The sequence below is a fragment of the Lissotriton helveticus genome, chromosome 8, assembly GCF_964261635.1.
Source record: "Lissotriton helveticus chromosome 8, aLisHel1.1, whole genome shotgun sequence".
In the NCBI taxonomy this organism is placed as follows: domain Eukaryota; kingdom Metazoa; phylum Chordata; class Amphibia; order Caudata; family Salamandridae; genus Lissotriton; species Lissotriton helveticus.
The window spans coordinates 196,328,619-196,345,982 of record NC_136069.1 but is presented as its reverse complement, the minus strand read 5'-3'; the positions used below and the strand labels follow the sequence as shown (position 1 = coordinate 196,345,982).

The following is a 17,364-nucleotide window of genomic DNA, read 5'->3' as shown; positions in this document are numbered from 1 at the left end:
TCCGGGTGTATCAGAGAAGACAAGTGGGGCAAGAGTCTCATCGCCAGGAGTTTGGCGAGTATCTTTGCTTCCACGTTGAGCAGGGAGATAGGGCGGTAAGAGGAACAGTCTTCAGGTGGTTTGCCCGGTTTGGGGATGGTCACTATAGTCGCTATTCTTTGGTCAGGCGGGAGTGTGCCCTTTTCCTGACATTCTTTAAACATGTCCAACAGATGTAGACTAAGGGCCTCAGGCATTGCTTGATACCACTCTACCGGTATCCCGTTAGGCCCCGTGGCCTTACCCGGGTTCAAGGCATGAATAGCTAAGTGTATTTCCTCAGCGGTGATATCCGTCTCCAGTTCCCCTGACGCCTCCGGAGATAGTGTTTGGACCTCGATCGGTGCCAGCACGTCTCTGGCCATTTCCGAGGTGATCACCTGGACAGGGGTGTATACCTGTTCAAAGTGGTCTGCAAGGAGATCCACAATTCGCTCCGGGTTGGTATGCAGCGTTCCACATTTGTCCCTCAGACGCGGGATTCCCCTAGAATTCCCTTCCCGTTTATCGAGCCATGCCAGCAGTTTCCCGGCTTTATCACCCACCTCGTAGACCCTATTCTGGGTGTCCGTCAGATGACCCTTGACATGCATGCGTAGATGGTCGCTATAGATCTGTTGTTGCAGTGTCAGTGCGTGCAGGGCGGAAGGAGTGGGGCACTGTTCGTGCGTCTTCGTTAAATCCTGCAAAGTCAGGTCTATACTATCTAACTCTCGGGATCGTTCACGCCTGTACCCTGTGATGGTGTTTATGGCTTCCCCCCTCAGGACTGTCTTATAAGCCTCCCACAGTATCTCGGAGGAGCGTACTGAGTGTATATTTTCAGTAAAATACTGCGACGTTGCCTTTATGAGAGCTTTACGGACCTGGGGAATCTTGAGATAAGTGGCCTGTATGGGGAACAGTCGCCTGCGTGTTCTTGTCTGTGAGGAGAGTGTGAGTGTAAGTGGAGAGTGATCCGAGATCCCTCGAGGGTGAATCGTCATTGCCTCCGCGAGTTGGAGACCGTCCCCCAGGGTTAAAAAGAGGTCAATTCTCGACAAACTCCCATGTACTGAGGAGTGGAAGGTGTATTGTTTAGTGCTGTGGTAGAGGTGTCTCCAAATATCAGTCAGGCCTATGGCAGTTAAGAATCGTTGGAGGCGGGGGATTCCCCCCGTGGGGGCCTGTGTGGGGAACCTATCGAGTTGTGTGTCAAGAATCGCGGTGAAATCCCCTCCAAGGATAATCTCCCCCTCAGGGAGAGTCAGGATAAACTCGCCCAGTTTAGGGAGGTGCACTGAGTGCAATGCCGGGGGAATGTATACCGAAACCAGGTTGAGAAGCTTCCCCTCCCACTGTCCCTGCAGGGCTGCGAAGCATCCTTGATCATCAGTTTTTGTGAGTAGGGGGATAAACCGTGTGTTTTTCTGTATCAGGATTCCGGTGCCTCTGGATCCGGACGTAAAGTCCGAGTGAACTATCATCTTGTACCCTCGTCTATCTAAGGCTTTAACCGCTCCCCCAGTTAAATGCGTTTCCTGCAGTAGTGTTATCATGGGTTTCTGTCTCCTAATCGCGGTAAGGACCAACCCCCGTTTAACCTTATCCCCCAGCCCTCTCAAGTTCCAGGACATGACACGCAAGGCAGGGCATTGTGTCTCAACATCCACCTCACCCCTCATGGGACTGGAAATATTTGCCATTGGGTATTCTGGGGCCGATAGTGTAGTGATGGGGAAGTGCTACCCGGGTACCGGGTGTGCTTCTGTCCACGAAGGATCAGGAGGACCCCACGGGGGGCACCCCCCCGTCCACCCCCCCTACCTAGGGTTGAACCACTGTCAAAGGCTCTGTTGGGAGTTGCGTCTCCCTGTTCGTTTCTCTCGTCTTCCTTAGATTCATATGGAAGCCTAGTTACTTTCCTTGACCATGCATGTGCATTCCTAACTTTAACAAAACCATCCCCTCCCAAATGCCCCCTCCCTGCATCCCTGCCTAACGGACTTTCAACTGCCCGCCTCCCCAACTGAGCAGAGCGCTTTACCCATCCCACAACCAGAGTACTTGCGTGTAAGGGGGGAGAATGTCTCCCTGAGCAGGCGGCATCCCTGCGTGCTTCTGGGGTAGTGTCGCCAGAGTCCAAAAACAGCTACTAAATGATTTGACGGCGATCAGCAGTCGTCATCGAAGCCATCGTCCGAATAGGGGTCATTCCTCTCCGCCATTTCCTGCAATTCCATGTGAGGGCGATCCCTCTGCTCCACTTCGGCCGGATGATTGCGAGCCTGTCCCGTTGTGACCTCCGCGGTCGTGACGTTGTCTGGGTGGTTTTCGCTGTCGGTCCACAGTATGCCATCCCTCCAACCAGTCCCGGGCAGCGTCCGGGGTGTCAAAAAACCACACCTTCTTGTCTGCTACAACACGCAATCGGGCTGGAAATTGCATTGAATATTGTAGTTCTTTTTCCCGCAATGTTTTTTTTACTTCCAAGAACGTCCTCCTCCTCCTGGCGACCTCCGCCGTGTAGTCCGGGAAGAACGCTATTCTCGAGTTTTGGATCTGGATGGCCGGTGCCACTCTTGCGGCCTGCAGGATGGCGTCGCGGTCTCTGAAATTGAATAGCCTTGCCAATATTGGCCGAGGTGGCCCTCCAGTCTTAGGCTTCCCCCCCGGCACCCTGTGGGCCCGCTCCACCGAGAAGAAGTTTGATAGTCCCTTAGGCTGGAGCTTGGTCTTAATCATTTCCTCCACATAGAGGTCCATTGCTCCTGTGTTTTCCGATTCCGGCACTCCTAAAATTCGGACGTTGTTGCGTCTAGAGCGCCCTTCCTGGTCATCCAACTTGTCACGAAGCAGTTTGTTGTCCGTCTGCAGTCGTTCCATTGCTGTCTGCAGTTCCGATACATCTTCGACCAGGGATTTGGTGACCACCTCCATTTGTTTGACCTTTTCAGACATTTTGTGGAGGTCTGCCCGGATCAGCGTGACCTCAGTAGCTGTAGCACCCACTGTTGCTTGCACCTGTGCCAACGCAGCCAGGACGTCCTCGATTGTGGCCTTCTTGGCGCCTTCCGTCTCCGTCGTTTTCCCCCCCGTTCTGCGTTGTTCTTGGGGTGGGGAGTGCTTGTCATACGCAAATTTGTCCAGCTTGGCCGGGGTGGCATTTTGTCTGGGGCCTCTTTGTGACATGATGCAATGCGTGTCCGGATCAGGGCAGGTTGGACACCCTCTGAAACGTAAGGTCTGTCGTGAGGGCGGACAGTCACTCTGCTCGTGCTCGCGATTGTTGGTCTTGACCACAGTCGTCACAGCGGGCAATGTAGGGCGCCGTGTCCCCAAATGGCAGATGACGAAGTTTCTCCCCCACCGCCGGTCAGGCGGCATTGTTCACCGCCCTCCCGGTCGGCGTGGTGTTGTGGGCCCAGTTAGGTTAGCAGGCGCGACCCCGTGTGCCACTAATATGAGGCTTCCTTCCTGGCGTGGGTATCCCGATGATCTCTCTCCCCTGTTCAAAGTCGCATCTGAAAGGTGAGGAGGGGGGGGAAGACAGCCGCGCCCCCGGTGTTCACGTCGCCGAGGGCAAAATCAATGAGGTCGCGGAGCCCCTTCCAGGTATCCGGGGCCCCGGTCCGACCACCGCCAAACAGGGGCCGCTTCTGCAGGGACGCGACGTGCGTCCGGCGCCAAAAATGGTGGTTCCTTTTTTGCGATCCGCGGCGTGTATTGAGGCCTCGGGTTACGTCCACGGCCCCCTTTTGTTGCTGCCGGGGGTCGCGGAGCTCCGCCCGTGTCACCGGACTCCCGGAGAGAGAAAGGATCACGGCCGCTCGAGCAGCTCCGACGATGAGCCGGCACTTCCGGCCAAGTGTGACTGCCGGGAGTCGGCTTCCGGTCGGACCCAAGGGCTACTGTGGCTCCGCTGACTTCAGGCTGCCGACAGGCCTCACCGGTTCTCAGGCCTCGTCGATCGCTCTGGGGTTTCAAACTCGTCGTTTCAGCCTCAAACTTGCAGCGCTGGATGCTGCATGGACTCCGGTTCTCTTCCACCCCGTCTGGCACTGTTAGCTACCGGATGATTGTGTCGGATGAATGCGGGACGCCTCCACCGCTCGGGAGCCTCTCTAAGTTGCAGCCGCCATCGATGGCTGCTAACCACGCACCCCCTGTGCCATACTTTTAATAGCTGCCTGGATATCTGGTAGGGTAATTTCCCCTCTCAGCTGTTCAACTACCTCAGGTGATACGGCTGGGAAAGTAAGAGGCACTAAAACGGCCTCAGTGTCATCAGCAGATCCATCAGTGGCGCTCGGTAGAGGGTAGAACAGTAAGTAATGCATTTACTATTGATGTCTGCCTGTCGGTAGACTGTGACCCCCGATCCGTTCCAAGTTCCACTATAACCAAGCCCCATTCAGCCAGGTTTACAGGTCAAGCTAACAGTGATAAAGTGCGATCTCGCTCCACATGAGCCCTCGATATGAAGGCCTTGTAGGCAAAGCATCACAGTCTTTCTAGATGCTCTCTGACTTTTTCTTAAGCTTCTAATAGTTACGGCTGGACCTACGGATGAACATGCCTCCGTTACTCAACTATTCTCAATGCCTCTTCATTGGCCAAGAACTCACTTTGCAGAGTGCTTCTCGCTCCAACTGATTCCATGATACACCTCCCTCAAAGCATGACCTTAAATTCTTCTCACTCCACCTGAGGGAAAGTTGCCATGCCTGTGTTTTCATCAAAGTGTTGCCAAATGCTATTTCCTATGGCATCTCGGAAAATCAGGTCCTCTAGGGACTTGGGTTTGAGTTTTGATGTTGGGATACAGGGCAGCGTCCTTCCCCACTCTAAAGTCATTAGGATTGGATTATGATCTGATAGGGTCCTAGATAGATATCCAATGACTTGCACTGACCCGTGGAGACTGGGTGCAAAGAAAGGCATTTGGGTAGTTCTGCAAAGAATGCTCCTTGATCTATATTTGGGGCATAAGCGTTTATTTAGCTTTATATCCTGCCCATCGAACAGCAAGTGACAACTATGAATCTGCTCGCTGGGTTGATTAAGTCACCAGTATGCTGGAAGGGGACCCCCGAATGTACCCATACCACTGTACCTCTTGCAGAGGCTGAGTAGGTGATATAGTAGGCTTCACCCCTCCATCTATCCCTTCCTTCCTTTGCTAAAGATGCGTCTCTTGGAGCAGTGCTATTTGGACTCCTCGTCTATTAAGGTACAAAAATACTCTATAACTCCTGGCCATGGTGTGCATCCCCCTGATATTCCAGGATACGATGTTATAGCTTACGGGGACTGCCATCTCATGGGATCAGGGATTTCCAACCAATTCCACAGGCTCTCGGTCTTACGAATGCATTCTGTTACCCAACAGTGAAACAGCAAGTGAATTGCCGATGGGCACGACCCATAGACCTCTTGCCAACAGTCAAAGAGAAAACAACCCAACTCCCATACCCCAGGACAAGCAGGTAAACGCCCCCCATCCAAACTCACAGCTAAACTGCTAACAGTCACGGGTGTACCCATGTAAAATACAAACAAAAGGGGAATGACCATTCTGGAGCTCCACACCTGGGTTCCCCTCACCTGGTTATTGATAAACAAAATAAGTTTTAGGCCAAGGGTTTGCCGAGACATTTGTTTTCTACCCCCACATGGCACAGTAGACTTCCCCACTAAACAAATAGCCACAGTCTTTCATTACAGTGTCCGCGTCTAATGATGTAATCTGTGGAGCCAGGCGTCACCACAGGCAGCTCTATGTCCTAGTCACCAGAGGTTTCATGTATAGCGTCCGCGCCACGAGTGCTGTCCGAGCCCACCAATGAAACCGGCCTCGTCCCCATGTCACTCATCGCTGCCACCACGTCGGCTGCTCTCCACCGATCTCTCTGGTCCTTCACTCCCGGTGGAGCAATCCAGTGGGCATTCCTCTCTCTGCGTGCCTACTTTTGTCGTCCTGCCATCCGTCAGGGGGAACTCTGGTTGGGTCCGGCCTGCGGATGCATATTCATCCAATTCTAGACCTCCTGCGGGGTCCAGAAAACTACACTCCATCCAACTTGCCACCCGCTACCTAGCCATGAAGGGCATGGCATAGGTAAGGCCCATCTGGTGGAGCCGCTGTTTTGCATCCATGAATGTTGATCTTTTTTTTTTTTACCTCCTTGGTGAAGTGCCGGAAGATTATTATCTTATCTTACTATTGTCCACTTTGACGTATCCTTTATTTCTGGCTTGATCAAAGATATAATCTCAACCCCCACAGTATGGTAGTCTCACCACCACTGGTCGCTTGGGGTGCTCTCGGCATCGAGCACCATTTTCAGTATTGTAACACAGCAGCAGCTCACTAATATTACTGCAAATAATCTCTGTGACACTCTCCCATGTCCCATATGTAAGGTCATGTTTTGATTTTAAAGTATTTTTTTATGGATGTTGTATGAAACATAAACACAACATTTCTTTGCAAAATGTCTGTAATAGACTCTCACACTTCACCCTCATTAAATTAAAGGACAACGGTATTTAAAACAATCTGTTTATGAATTAGTCAAGGTCCAGTTGTGGATTGTGAGCTGTTACTGTTATAGACATTCAAATAATGGTAATAACTTTACTGTAGTCTTCTGTTTGTCTAGGCTGTGTTACTAATAAAAAAAATCATTATTATTCACGGTCATCAGAGCAAGACTTTCGGCAGAATGTAGATGGCTCTATCAGGGAACCCCCTGACATTGTGGCGCACCGGGCCAGAGCCCACTTTGCCCATGCCTTAAAACGTCTCTGTCATGGGCACCCAAACTGTGAAGCACATTTGTGTAAACACTACTCACAGACACCACTCGCATTTAGAAAAGGAATGAACGGGCCAAGACATGAGAGAATACATGGATTATAATGGCGAGAGCCAGAAAGAAGCTTCCGCGTAGAAGATAAAAAGACCTGTGCCCCGTGAAAATATATCAGCAGCCACCAACTGTCAGACACTCCAGGATTTCGTGATTTTGCGAATTGCAAAAAAATCACTAAATTGCCCTCTCCTTTTATTGGCCCAACATTGGCCGCTGAGCCAAATAAAAGGAGGGGGGTCAGCGGGCAGGCGAGGTGTTTGTTTACTCTGATGTCCAATTACAACTTGAAAAGCCCCTGCACAATTACCCTATATTCAGGCATGAGTTTAAATGGGCAGGTAGAGCCTCACGTGCCCAGGACTAGCTTTAGATGCCCAGGTACAACTTTCGATTGCCACCTCCCAGGCCATCTGGCCCATAGCACTGGATGAAAGTGGTCCAGGTAGCCTTTCTGACTGTGACCACATTTAGTTGTATTTTCTCCTTGTTTTTCACAATGCGTGGTGCTCATTTAAGCCAGATTGTTACAAACACCCAGAAAATAGAATACCCAGAATGCACTGGACAATGCCTGACAATCTCACCCGAAGCAGCAATGAGCCACCACACAGGTACACCAGAGAGTTTAAGATATCCGTTGATTGTAGTTTTACTTCCCCCGTTAATCGATAAAAACGTGTATCAGAATACAGCTTAATATGAGTTAAAAAAAACTGGACTGCCAGGCCCTCTCACATGAGATATCTTTGGAGCTTTATGGTGCCAGGATTACATTTGCAGCTTACAGCCTGTTGATACAGACAGTTCTCAAGTGTCCAAGGTTCATTTATACCTGAGTAGCTGATCCAGTGCAAGGCTCTGCATTCTGGGACTTGTAGTCCTGCTTATACCATTACAAAATGAGGATTGGTAAACAAAAAAAATCTGGACTGGATGAGATATTGACACACACGTCTGGGATGCTTGAGAGGTCAAAAGGTGGATTCGGGTTGAGGTGAGGGACACTAAACATTATTGTTTCATATTGTATATGTAAAAATTGCCTCGTGTTACAAAACCGATAAAACCTGTGAAAACGAGCGTTGCTTTTTTCCCTGGGATTGGAGCTGGTCTGATTGGCAAGCAATGGGCAACAGGTGATTTTTGTGGCAGGCTTGATTGACAGGGTTCTCAGGTGAGCCCTCCTCCTGGGCTCGGGATTGGTGGAACTGAGGTCTCAGGGTATAAGATCACACCCTGTGGTGCTTGAGGCAGGGTTCTCAGGTAAGATGGTGGCTGTAAGTGCCTGCGGGTTTTTGTTGCTGGTGTTCTGCAGTCTCAGGCCGGTTTCTGGTGCTGAGGAGGCAGCGCGGGAAGTGGTGCTCGATGAAAAGTCTTCCTCGTTGACTTGCGGCCCCCGCGGGCTGCAGTTTGTGCTTCCGCCGCCCGCGACCAACCTCTCCTTCGCTGTGTCTGTGAGAGGTAAGTAGGAGAACTGGAGTGTGGCGGTGGGGGGAGGTTGGTGAGAATGTAGTGAGACACTAGGAGCGTTGGAGGAACTATGCATCTTCTGCGTTTGAAGCCTAACTGTCGCTTTAAAAAACATATTTACATTAGTCACGTGTTGGGTTCCTTGGTAACGTTCGTTATGTGAGAAACCGGTGGGTTGGCAATATCTCCCCAAAGATATATAGGAGCAGCCAACAGGTGTGGCGCTGCTTTACTTAGCTTGTCGAAAATGCTGTTTTTTCATTGCACCTTAATTATGTGCCTACAAGTACCAGCATGCTGCATTCGGCAGGGTATTTTTTGTTGGGGCGGGGGGGGGGGGGGTGATTAATGTGAGGTAGGCTTTTGAAGTTGATGTTGTATTTTAGTACATGTTTACATCGTTCTGATTCGAGCTAGGTGATTTTTGGGGGGAGGGGGATCAAAACGGATTTTTGGGGGGAGGGGGGATCAAAACTGTTAAGTCTCAGTTCTCTGTATAAGCTGCCCACACACCCAAAAAAAAGTTCGAGGGTGCTAATCTTTTTTGCGGAGAAGGTGTGCAGTTTATGAAAGTCTTTTAGTATTGTTGTGCCACCTGTTATTCCATGTAAATGATCGGGAAGCAAACGGTTAAGTTGTATTTCTCTAAGCTTCCCGAAAACTGATACGGCAAGATTACCAGCCCAGATGAACTTCTTGCTGGGAAAGCAGCTGGTATGGAGGCCGAGTCTCCAATGAGGGCGCCTGAAACTACAGGCTCATCATGTTTACTGATCACATGAACATTCTAACTGGCTAAGCATTGACCATTTGGGTCGAGTCCAGGTACCTCGGTCCTATACATGATGCTTTTAGATGGCAGTGGGTCTTGCTGAGTTCTGTCCTTGTCGTTCCGATCTGTTTTGGGCTTTTGTGGGTTAGTGTTGGTTGTGTGTATCTGCGTGGAGCTACTGTGGGCCTCGTGGAGGACGTATTATGTTTTTAGGCTGGTAATAGTGATTGGACAGTGGTTGATGTTGGGACATCTGATGGTTTGAGGGGCGGTACCTTATCACTGTTCTCTGTTCCCTAATGTCCAGATCAGGCCGGACTCTCTCATGCTCTCCAGAACGACACTGACTGCAGGACTTGGGTTGTTTGGCGACCAGATGGCTCTCTAGTCATTGGCGCGGACTACACAGGGTGCTACGTGAGTGAGCAGGTGAGGCGCTTTGTAAACTAAGGAACACCCGAATGCCAAGGGGTATCTTGTTGGCTCAATTCACTACTTTCATCTTTCTGGGTGGGAGAGTCGGACTCACTGGGGGCAGAGCCTGACCTTTGCATCATGGGGGAGGCAGCAGTGATTAACTTTTAACAGAAGTGTACAAAAACGATGGGTGGAGTGCTTGATTTTTATCTCAATCACTTGTATTGCATTCTATTATATTGCACACCAGTCTACCTCCGTTTGGACCAAGCCGTGGGCAAATCAGTCTTGCCTCTACCACAAAGGAAACAGTCCAGCCTGAACTCGAGAACAAGCAAACAGACCAGGTTTACCTTGACTGGGGCTTGTCAGTTGGGTGCAGCTTGATCTCCAGTAGCACAGTAACATAACCTTGTCATGGGAGAATGCAAGCTGTAGAATCTCTCTTCTCCTATAGGATGAAGAGTATGTGATGACCCTGGAGATTACTGAGATCTTTTCTACTCAGAATGTCACTCTGGAGAAGCTTCTGAAGTGCCCAGTCTTGCTTGGTGAGTATGAGGTGGTCTCTGGCAGTAACCGCCTTCAGAGGGTACTACGGTCATCGCTGTGGTAACTTGAACCTACTTTCTTTGCAGCCATGGACGCTCCCAGCCCTGTCTGTGCTGCTGTCGCCAGAGTAGACCGGCTGCTCTGTGGCCGCCTGCCCATCAACCAGACTGCCTGCCAAGAGCTCGACTGCTGTTATGACCGGACTGATGGCTCCACGCCGTGCTACTTTGGAAATCCAGGTTTGAGTTCGTTTGTGAGCTGCTCTCTTCCCCCCCCCTCCCCAATGAGCCTTTGGCTAGCGTTTAGGGCTGAGTCTACAAGCAGTCATACTAAAATTAGTTTTAGCTGCTGTCACAGGGAGGCTATTCAGTCGTTGCATGCTTGCTCCAAAAACCTGCCAGAGGAAAGTAATGGTGCATCGTTAAATGGAGACTTTAAACGAGTTGAATCCTTTGCAGAGATGACCAGATATCACTGTTTGAGAATTACCCCGCTCTTGAGTCCTCTTCAACTGGTAACCATCGGGCATATTGTATTAGTCAAACTTTCCATTGTGCGTTCTTAAATCACTGGCAGTGCAAACAGTCCATCTCCCATGAAACCTGCAAGGGGCGACTTGGCAGCAATTGTTAGGATGTGCGTTACATAATAATAAAAGCCTTTACTTCCATAATTGAGGACTTTCATGGAAAGCAAGGCCCATGAATTAAGGATGGCATGGATGTGTGAAGGAAAACTCTACCAAAGATCAGGGACTAGTCTGATTTTTCTCAGTAAGCACTACCTTCGATCTGCAGGCCAACCCTGCCCAGACGTTGTTCTGGGCAGCTACAGAGCTGGTCTGGGAGGAGCAGAGCAGATAATCGCAGGGCAAGGTGTCTTTGGTCTGGTACGCGGCACAACCTGACCAGGTCCTGTAGTACTGGTCAAGTCGGGGTTTTGAGTGGAGTTCAGCTTTTTGTGGCCCTTTGTGTGTAATTAATGGTTTAATCGTGGGCATTCCTATTACACATTCTGGAATGTTTACGTTTGGGGGAAGAAAAAAAATATCATTAAGTGTCTGTGGTAAAATGGTTGCTGTTCAGCCATGGAGAATGATCAAGCCCAGCCCTCTTGTTATTTTGATCCCTCTAGTGACTGCCCAATGCACTGCTGAAGGTCAAGCGACCATTGCCATCTCTGCAGACGTTGTGGTGCCACCTCTGAACTTGAGCTCCGTCCGTCTCCTGACTGTAAACAGCGCATGCCCGGGACTTCAATCGACTCAAAACCAGGCCTTTCTCTTGTACGAGTTCCCCTTGTCCTGCAGTGGTGTCTACAAGGTGAGAAGATGTGGAAGCCTCTGATGTAGGGATTGGTGGAAGATTGTGAGGGTGCTACTTCTATTGGTCGGGCGAGTGGCTGCCTGGAATGTCCCAATAAGCACTTTCTAACTTTACGTTGTTGAATAAATATTCAACATATGGAAGCCCACTGGACTTATCTAGCCCATTAACCATGGCTACAGCTTTGCCAGTTTTATTCTGTGCATTTCGTGCACCGACTTAGACTCTGCACTACCTTAATTTGTGCGACACCGGGCTTATGGCAATCCTAGAGTAACCCCGGTCTTCTCCAAAGTCTCAGTAACCTCTGTTTTGCTCACTCAGTATCTTGTCAACAGGTCGATGGTGACTCCACTTTTTATGAGAACAGACTGGAAGCGCTCAACAGTGTGCTGACCTGGAAGGGCGCCTCAATCAGCAGGGACAGCACCTTCAGGTAAGGTGCACCTGGTGGGTGAGTGTACTTGGTGTGTAAAATTTGCACATTGAAGTGGGGGTGTCTGTCGGTGTGACTGATTCAGTGGGGGTGTCCTTCCATGCAATTTTCCTCTTGATTGGAACAACCTGCCTACAAGGCCTTATACCTTGTAGGACACCCTTGCTTAAGAATTGTTTAATGCAAAACCTTGTGCCAGAAAGCCTCCGACCTCACACAGGCCCCTATATGTAATTGTACCTCTTACTTTGCCACAACCTCTCAATCCTTATTCGGTTCTTGTACTGACCTCCTTCCTGGATGCGGGGCAAAGACTTATCTGTGAACAGGCTTCCTAAATAGCCTGCTACAGGGCGATGGCATGTCTTCCTGGTAATCCACTACCGAACCAGAGGTGGTTGAGGACTCCCTGGTGCCAGTTTGTGGAACGGTCACTGCACAGAAGTAACTGGCCACAGAACTGTTCTTGGCACCACTGCCCTTGATTCTGTTACTAAGAAGTTGTCCTAGTGCAGAGATGACTTGAGTCCTTAGTTGCACCCTTTTTTAGTAACCCATAAAGGGCAGCTTCTTGGGCACATATCCATTTAGGAAAGGGGCCGTTTTTGTCTGTACCAAGCCCAGTGGTTCTTCTCTTATTTTCCTCCAAACAATTTAGATCTTTATCTTCACTGACCTATTCCCTAAATATCTCCTACTATTGGAAGTTGATTAATCCTTCCCTGGAGTTGAGTGCACATGGCGCCCGTCTCTTTTGCAAACTTGTTTTGAGTGAATAATTTAAGACTCAGGTTTTTTTTATTCCACCCCCCAGTGTCTTCCTTTCTGTTTTTTGCTTGCATCTGAGTGACGCACCCCAAAAATGTGTGCTAGTGGACCCCACCTGCTCAAATTAAGGACTGCCGCTCTAACTGTACTGATTCTTGACCCTGTGCATTGGGAGTCGTTGATGTTTCTGCTCTTACTCCTCAGGTTGACCGTGCGTTGCACCTTCAGCAGCAGGACCAGTGGAGCATTTGTCCCCCTGCAGGTAGAAGTCTTCACGCTACCACCACCTCTGCCAGTGAGCAGCCCTGGACCCCTATCCCTTGAGATGAGGCTTGCGAAAGGTAAGGGGCCTGAAGCGTGTCCTTTAATAGCAGACCTGATAGTTAATGCATCTTTAACCCTGACCATCAAGCCCATCCCAGGTTAAAATCTCACCTGGCTGAGCTCAACCTCGCGCTTCAGTTGGACTTCTTGCTATACAGAATGCTCGCTGGGCTTGGAAACCTAGTTTGCACAGATAGGTTGTCACTACCTGAAATTATAGCAGGATATTGGCTTACTAGCAGGTGAAGATGGCTGGGGTATTGTGGTCCTGTGATGGGTTGTATTTGACTTCTTCATTGGCTTGAGGCCTCTTGACATCACTTGGTTAAAGACAAGGTTTGCATTTTCGAAGACTGGTTAGAAAAACTATTAGTGGAAGGTTAAAGCTTTTCAAAGTGTTGCTAAATACAAATTCTTCGGGATAAAATGCTGCATGTCGGAATCCTAAAAGTTAAAATTCAAACTGACTTTAATAGATGTTGACTATCTCTTCTGATGGAGAATAGTGCGTGAAGTAGTTTAAATCGATAGAACTCAAGATGCGGAGGACTAACACAAGACTAAAGGAGGGTAAACTAAGCTTTGGACCATATCAAACCAAAGTGGTGAGGAGATGTATTGGGGAAACCCATAAGGAATTACCCTCACCCACAATGGTGGCATGCTTCAAGATGGGGCCGCTTACACACCGCGGCGCAGACCAACATTCAGGGTGGGGACATATTTTTGGTAAGGTATTTCAAGAGCGGGATCCCCAGTGCAGAAAGAATTAATTCAAACTAAGTGGGTACCCGCCTGATTATGGGTCCCACTTGGCAGGATTACAAACATATAATGAGAGTGCAATAGGAGAAACCACATCCCCCCCCCCCCCATTATCCTTTCTCAATCGCCCAACAAGGTCGATGGCCTTCCTCAGGATACAGATCCCTTATAGTTTGATACTTCCTCATAGGCACTATATTGTAAGGAGAAATGTGTGGCAATACTTGCCCTTGGTGTAGACACTTCAAAAAAATAACGGGTGCATAGTTTTATTTTTTTGTTACGTCTTTGGCCTTCCCTCAAATGATCACCCCCTTAGTCATTTTACCAACCTCAATATTCACAATGTCCTTATGTTTTTAATCCTGCAAATCTGGTCTCATAATAAAATGTAGGCAGGTACCTACTCGGACAGTTTTAATTTTCTTTCTGCACTGTGATTCCTATCTGAAATAACTTAAAACTAAAATTAAAAAGTGCGCTCTAACCTGCATGTTGGTCTACAACAGGGTGTGTAAGCAGCCCTACGATGAAGTATACCTCTATCTATTGGGTGAGGACAACCCTAAAAACCTTGTGTTTCCCCAACAGGTCTCTTCTCTATCACCACTTTGGCTTTGTCCTGAAGCTTATTGGCCCCCCCCCCCCCTCTTTAGTATTTTGTTTGTACTTTGCGTACTGTGAGTTGTACTGATCTTTCAGGAGAGCAGAGTGAAGGCATGCTCTCGTCCCATCTGTCTGTTGTAGTTTAAATCGAGACTTGTATAGAGTTTTTTAATCCGATTTGAGGGGTTGCTTTTTGAGGGTGGGGTAGTGGGTGGTGGTATTACTAAATGTTTGAATGTACGAGCTGTAATCGGCTAGAACAAAACATTACGCCATTTAAAATGTGTTGTCAGATCTAGCCTTCTGATCTGTAAGTTAGCAAGATTGACTTTTCAAATGTTTTTTGTATGATATACCCTGAGTTTCTTTTATAGGTTAAGTTGTAACTAGTTTCGCAATAACAGTATGTTTTCTGAGCAGATAGACCTGTTGCTCTGCTCATTTGGGGGCACTGGTTATAGGCCATAATTGTATGTAATGTGGACCTCAGTATGGTGTTTGGGACGGCTTTACCTTGGTTATCTACATGATGGACTGCTTAACATCTGAGTAATTACTGGTTCTCTTACCTTGAGGATGAAAGATGCTGAGGTTTGACATGGAGACCTGCTTTGGCTCCTACAAGGTGTAACTGATATTTTCATTAACTCATTTGTCATATTGGCAGCACATCCGCTTCCTGGGGCCAAAGAAGTTTCTTCTTGGAGCAACAACAGAATGCTTGAGCTTCTCACGGCAAAAGTCTCTGTAGCTGATTAGAGACCACTGCCTCAAAATCACAATGTACAGTTTAGGCTTTTGCATCAGTCTAAGGGATTATGGGTATCTGTAGTTTCTTTTACATAGGAAGAATTCAACTTTCCACCTGAAATCAATCAATTTGTAGGTGAAAACATTTAGACTAGACTGTCTAATGACTTGGAGTTAGGTGGTTTTCCTAGCAACTTGGATGTCTCTAGCAATGCTTTAATTCCCAGTCAAGTTTTATTAGTTGCCAGTGCATTTGTCTTTGGTGCTAGTGAGTTGGTCATGAGAGCAGAACTCTATAGACTTCTAGCCTGGCTGCAGCAGATTGAAGATCGCCAGAAGCTTCTATGTGTATTACCCAATTTTCTTACAAATCACTGGGTAGAACTTATAACTGGCCAAACTATCATGAAGGTCTGTGTTAACCTCCAGTGTGTTCTTTCTGCGCAGATCAAATGTACAGTTCCTACTACACCACCAGCGAGTATCCAGTGCTGAAGATCCTTCGGGACCCCATATTTGTGGAGGTTCGGCTTCTGCAGCGAACAGACCCCAACTTGGTGCTGGTTCTGAACGAGTGCTGGGCCACCCCTTCCAGTAAACCCATGCAGAAACCACAGTGGCCCATCTTGGTGGCAGGGTCAGTGTGGCAATTAGTTTGGTTATGGAGTGGTTTTTGTCCGTTTGTGTTCCATGTTTTTTGATTTATTCCTGTGTTTGATTTCTGCTCCAGATGTCCCTATGCTGGAGATAATTACAGGACCCAGGTCTTCAAAAGTGCTGCTTTTTCTATGCTGCAATTCCCATCACACTACCAGCGCTTTGCCGTCAGCACCTTCACCTTTGTTGGTGACAATCAGCAGAATTTGAGGGGCCAGGTGAGTTCTCGGGTGTTTACATGTCAGTTTCTTTCTTTAACCCATTTGGCAGACTTGTGGGTTCTGCATAACTTTTTGTCACAGCAGAATGACTGGTCTTCCTCGGGTATAGAGGCTGCTGGAGTGCTTAGTGCTTAGCTCCTTATCCCACCTTCTCTTGCAGGTCTTCTTCCACTGCAGCGCCTCTGTGTGTGTCCCTTCTGCGCAGAGATCCTGCTCTCCTTCCTGCCCATCAAGGAAGAGTAAGACTTGGTCCTTAGCATGTACTGTATCGAGCCGTGTCTGAGGTGGGAGCTGGTGGTTTTTTGGTTCATTGGCTCACTGCTTCCCTTGATGCACACTGTTGGTCCCTTTGCCTCTAGCTTAACCGGTCGTCTTTGGAGACCCCAATTTGGATTTCTCAGCAACCTTTGCTTTCTCTTTATGTAGAGCGAATGGTGGAGGACTTGTTGACCAAGGATGTAAATATTGTGACCGAGGGCCCCGTCTACTTTGTCATCCAAGGAGGAGAGCTGGCAGGTATGTGGAAAGAGTAATTGGGGAGGAGAAACTAAGTGGCACTAGGCATGGAGGACTGCATTTAATAGAGCGCTTTATTTAATAGAGTGCTTTACACTCTAATGGTTTCTGATTAAGGACTGGTGTTGGAAGGATGCTTTCTGTGTTCATGTTGGGCAGTGCTGCAAATAATGGGTTTTTAGTCAAAATGTGAATACTGCCGTGCATGGTCTAACATTAGTCGCCAATAATGTGAATGTCGACTTGCTGTTCTATCCCATTCAATAAACTTTTTTTTTCTTGTGCAGGGGGTGGGCGTTGGGTTAACTGAGCCAACTCAAAGAATGGTAGTGGAGCATGGAATGCGTCTACTGCACCAGTTACAATCTCTACTCCTCAATTACAGTGCGCATGGAGTAATCAAAGTAGCAATGATCTAGTATTACATTAATCTTGCATTCTTCCTCCTCAGGGTCCCGAAGCACCTCTGAAGAATCCTTGGTACCAGGATGGGCCAGAGCAGCTGTATTTGCAGTCGGGTTCCTGGTGTTTTTTGCTGTGGCTTGTCTTGCTTTGGTTCAATTTGTCAGACTCTGGAAGCACCGCAGTATTCGTAAATGCAGAATGGCAGTGTTGACCTAAAATAAAATCTTTACTACCAGTCCAATGCTGTGTCGCATGTGTGTTCTAATGGCTAGTTGTAGGCTCTTTCTTGATTGAAGTGGTGATTGTTGGACCTGGCCCTCTTTGCAGGGTTATCCCCCCAACATTTCGCCTTCCTTCTGTTTTTTTTTTTTCTTTTTCTCGCGTGAGTGCATGTGCTCGCTCCCTTAAACATTGTCATTGGTCGATTGGTCTACAGCTGTTTGGCATTTAATTTACCCACAAGCCTCTTGTACAATAGTATCCA

General features: G+C 48.4%; 1 protein-coding gene across 1 annotated transcript; it reads left to right on the top strand.

Moving 5' to 3' along the window:
• The first annotated feature begins 8,162 nt into the window (after positions 1-8,162).
• Positions 8,163-17,115, top strand: LOC144771541 (zona pellucida sperm-binding protein 4-like). Its single transcript, XM_078655945.1, has 12 exons — positions 8,163-8,357; positions 9,446-9,567; positions 10,013-10,106; positions 10,194-10,346; positions 11,242-11,429; positions 11,771-11,868; positions 12,841-12,977; positions 15,529-15,718; positions 15,812-15,956; positions 16,120-16,198; positions 16,386-16,475; positions 16,927-17,115. The coding sequence occupies exons 1-12, from the start codon at positions 8,165-8,167 to the stop codon at positions 17,094-17,096; spliced, it is 1,659 nt and encodes a 552-aa protein (XP_078512071.1). The 5' UTR covers positions 8,163-8,164; the 3' UTR covers positions 17,097-17,115.
• The last annotated feature ends 249 nt before the right edge of the window (positions 17,116-17,364 follow it).